General features: G+C 36.2%; 1 protein-coding gene across 1 annotated transcript; it reads right to left on the reverse strand.

Moving 5' to 3' along the window:
- Positions 1-1,422: 1,422 nt before the first annotated feature.
- Positions 1,423-2,147, reverse strand: LOC26528025. Its single transcript, XM_015164445.3, has 2 exons — positions 2,112-2,147; positions 1,423-2,054 (listed from the first exon to the last, which is right to left on the reverse strand). Exons 1-2 carry the CDS (start codon positions 2,124-2,126, stop codon positions 1,536-1,538), a joined length of 534 nt encoding a protein of 177 aa, XP_015019931.2. The 5' UTR covers positions 2,127-2,147; the 3' UTR covers positions 1,423-1,535.
- Positions 2,148-4,410: the final 2,263 nt, after the last annotated feature.

The raw sequence follows: 4,410 nt of genomic DNA on the forward strand, positions 1-4,410 counted from the left end.
TATGGCTATAATACTACCAAATATTAAAATTCAAGTTTAGAAATTTACATAAATTCGAAATATTTTTAGACAGAATTGGCCTGAAATAGAAAATTCTTTTTATATTACATCATCAACATTTTATGCTACTTTTATGCCTGGCATATTCCAATAAAATAAAATTTTAAAATACATGCTTCTTACATGCTTACATGATTGTCAACTTTTAAAATAATATTTCCAATTCACATATCTATTGATAACCATAATAAGACCCAAACTGGGCATATATACAGACTATAACCATAGAGATCCAAGCGATGCAATGGACTCTAGTGCCAAATGCTTACTGTAGACACATCTGAAGCCAGCCCCGGGCTAGGAGCTGCCTCCATCATTGCACGGATTGGGATAGGAATTTGTACTGGATGTAGGAAATGGAAGCAGCTTCTGTGAACCAAGTACAGAACCGAGTACATGTCGCCAAAAGTGAAGGTTACCATAGGCGCTGACGATGAGTAAACTCAGCGATAGAATAAGTATCTGTTGAAAAGCAATATCCCAATCTTAACAAATATGGACATGTTAGATTCCCAGGACGATGACTTACCAATAGTCGTGTCATTGCTGCTTGTTAAGCCACTGCGCTTGAGCTGGGGGAAACAGCTCTATATAAGCAACAGATTTTACGATCGTTTGACAATTAGAATTTAGATTGCATATTATGCAAATATTATTTGAAATACCTATATAATTCGAATAGAGTTCGCCATGGGGTTACAGATTTAGGGTCGGTTACAAAAATTCTCATAATGCACTATTAAGAAATTTCAAAAGCGCAGAGCTTAACAACCTGTTATTCTATGTAAATTTAAAGCGACAAGGAACTAAAGAGTTTTAAATAAGTCTGAAGTTTATTTTCCATTCAAGTATGAAACAAATTGTATTCTAGTAAACAAGATACCAGACATAATTAACACCATATCTAATTTTGAGACTATAAAATATTTTATACTTATAAGTAAATGTGCTCTGGTCGGAAATTATCTCGACTAGATGAACTCAGCACAGAACTTCAATTTTTATCAGTTTCCTTGTTTAATACATTACGGACTATATTATGGGACATTAGTAGTATATTAAAAGTCATTTTCGACCATTTTCGACCAAAAGCAAAGTTCTCTAAGTGCGAATATATAGGGTCTCACCCCAGTGAAATTATAGGTAACATACATTCTAGGTGTATGCATCTCTGGAAACAACGCAGTCAATTTGAGCTTGTTTGGTCTTCGTGTCAAGGTATAATAAACGTGATATTAGTTTAAGCTCTCTACGAAAACGATTTTAAGATTTCGCTTATCAGCGTCAAATAATATTCCAACTTTTTAAACTATTTCCTATTCTATTTAATTATAAAAGATTTAATTTGAACGATGTTTAATATATGTTTTATAGAAATATATTCAAATAATAACTAAATTAATGTATGAACACGAAAGTTATTCAAATTATAGCACTCCACAAGGCAGGCAGTCCATCAATTAATCATCAAGGCGCTAACCATTAAGCCAGCCAGTTAGAGTTGAAAACAAATCAGCCGCAGTGGGAAGCACATCTCCTTTAGGTGGGTCTCCAGGTGAGCTAGGAGCTTGTTGCGTTGCCTTCCCGGGATTCAGGTTTCTGCTGGGTGGATAGCGAGCTGCTCCTCTGGCTAGGTCGTCAGGCAATAGTTTTGCTTGCGCCTTTTTAGGGCCACCTTTGAATGGAATGTCATTTGCATCCCACATACGTACGGGATTGTAGCGTGGCCTCTCGGTATGTGAAAGGGGTAAAGCTGACTGTGGAGCTTTTACTATAGTAATCACTTCGCTGGAGTCGCTCACTTCAGTGGTGACTCGCTTAACGGGTGCAAATTTGGATTTTTCGTTGACAGTGTCCAGGGCTGCATTGAATAACTTCAAGGGCGTCTCGAGGCTCAAGTGGAGCAAATTAAGTGATTGCTGCACATCATTCAAAAGGTTATTCAAAGCTGTAGCCGAGCTGCCGCCGAGAAAGACCAGCGATGAAAAGAGTATCTGTTAAACACTCTATTACTAAGGCAAATTGAGAGGTGCGAGAGAAATAGAACTTACAAGAAAACGTAACATGACGCAAGATCTCTGGCTCAGACCGGGAAACTGAAGCGCCGCAGAGACAATTGCACTATATATAGCAGCAAATACTAGCACTAATATTAAAGCATCATTTATGCAAATGCAAGCCAAAAGTTCACTTGAAGGTGAAAATAATTCCTACTAACTTAAACTTTTATGACAACTTATTGTAGATCATAAAGAGTGCATAAAGAGATTATAAGGAGTGCACCAACGATTTTTAAGATGTATCCAGAGTATGACAAAATATTTGTTTATGTGTATAGCTTATATATAAATCGTATCTCTACTTTTATTAAAATTGAAGTCAAATATTTATTCTCTATAGAGTCTCTTTGCCAAAGTATGTTTTATTTTCAATAGCTCATATTTTCATCTCGAAAGCAGGCTTGAGTTATTGCCGTAAAATATGTAATAATTCTTCATTTTCAATACCTTTGGCATGCTATGCCAAAAACAAGAGAAATTGCGTATTATTAATGGGGAATACTTGTAAACAAGCTGGAGTCGCGAGCCAAAGCAAACATAAAGCAAAAGTAGTGTAGGGCGAGGCAGATGTTATATTTGATTTATAAATACTTGACATGAAATTTATGGAACGTGAATGAAAATGGCGCACACGACGCATCTACGAATCTTAACACATTACGGAACTCCAGATGCGGACAACCCCTGTCGCAGAGCTATGTTGCAAATTGTTTGGGGAAATATGCATATGAGTTTTTTCTTCGCCCAACTTATTGTTGATGCTAGTTAGAGGGTAGCAAGGGTGGACTGCGGGGGCAGTTCCGATTGCCTTCTCACAAAAAAAAAAAAAAAAAAATGTAGACGCCATCGTCAACACTTTGCTAAATATTTTATTACTTTTTTCACAAATGGGCAATCGCGAATGCTTTACGCCATTTGCCGTCCATATTTTATGTGCAAGAGAGAGGGAGAGAGAGAGAGAGAGAGAGAGGGCTAAATATATAGCTGTTGCGCTTTATTTGATTGTTCAGAAATTTATATGCTCATTTTAAAAATTAACGACCTTTGACTGATTCGCGCCGATGCACAGGCACAGGCAGAGACACAGACACAAGCAGCTGACAACAGGCTTTAGTTATTATTGCCAGCAATTTGTACAGCAAAAAAAATCATAAAATGAGCAATTTTAACAATTTTTTTAATATGCATTTCGTGTCTTGGTCTATGCAATTTACCGTCAAGTGCGCCATATTTAAAGACTTGTATGACAATAGCCACATAAAGCCGTAAAGCCCAAGTCTGACTCACGAGATGCTCTGAGAGCCAGAAGGTGTTAAGGAATTCGTCTGGTACGGGAGATATAAGATACATATTTACTGTTTAAGTCAAGTAAATGAAGAACGGGAAAAGGGGATTTGATCTCTATTAAAGACAAAACGTTTTTACAATATGGTTTTGTTACCAAAGACAATGAATGAAATGTAAATGAGGTATTTTATATACATATATAAAGTAGCTGTTAAAGTTAAGTTAAGGGCAGAGCTACCTAATAAATTTATATGTTTGCTATTTTCGCTCTCATAGCTCATCACCTTGATTATGGTAATCTGTGTATATAACAAATAACTATCGCTTTGAGTACTGCATCGTGTGCATCGACAGCTCACAATGGTGTCTGAACTCACTACTGACTCGCATTAGGAACTAATTGTGAAATTTGGGCGACTATACCTGTAGAGTCTTAAATGTGCTTACAATAATTTAGAGCTACAGTAGCTCTATAAAGTAGATTTAAAAAAGATTGTAAAGACGCGCCCTATTTAATATATTCCTGATTTCCTATTTTCTATTTTGATCAGTTTAATGATATCTTATATAATAAATAAGTTAATGCCAAGCAGAACCCTACTTTAAGAGCCGAAAGCATAAAATGTTTAAATTCAATATATTCCAGTCCATGTCAGCAAGGAAAGTTTGCTCTGTCAAAATATTTACAAGCAGCGCGACACTTTAAAGGATGCTTCTTGTTCGCAGCACAACCGAAAAAATAACTCAAATACAGATCGAACTGAACGAGAGCAAATAGAAGTAGAGCTGAGGAGGACAACAGTGGGTAGTTTGGGTGGGTTTGTTTTCCTTTTCTTTTTTATTTTTTTTTTTTTTATTTAATTTTTTTTTTTTTTTTTTTGACTGGTTTTACAATTTGAATAAAGTCGAAAAGCGTTCGAGGGTTGACAAACTGCAAGATGCGATTCACCCAAAGTCAAATTCAAAGTTCAAAGGGAACATCTCACTGTTGCAGGAGGCGGTG

This window comes from Drosophila mojavensis, unplaced genomic scaffold, assembly GCF_018153725.1.
Source record: "Drosophila mojavensis isolate 15081-1352.22 unplaced genomic scaffold, ASM1815372v1 contig_81, whole genome shotgun sequence".
Taxonomy (NCBI): Eukaryota; Metazoa; Arthropoda; class Insecta; order Diptera; family Drosophilidae; genus Drosophila; species Drosophila mojavensis.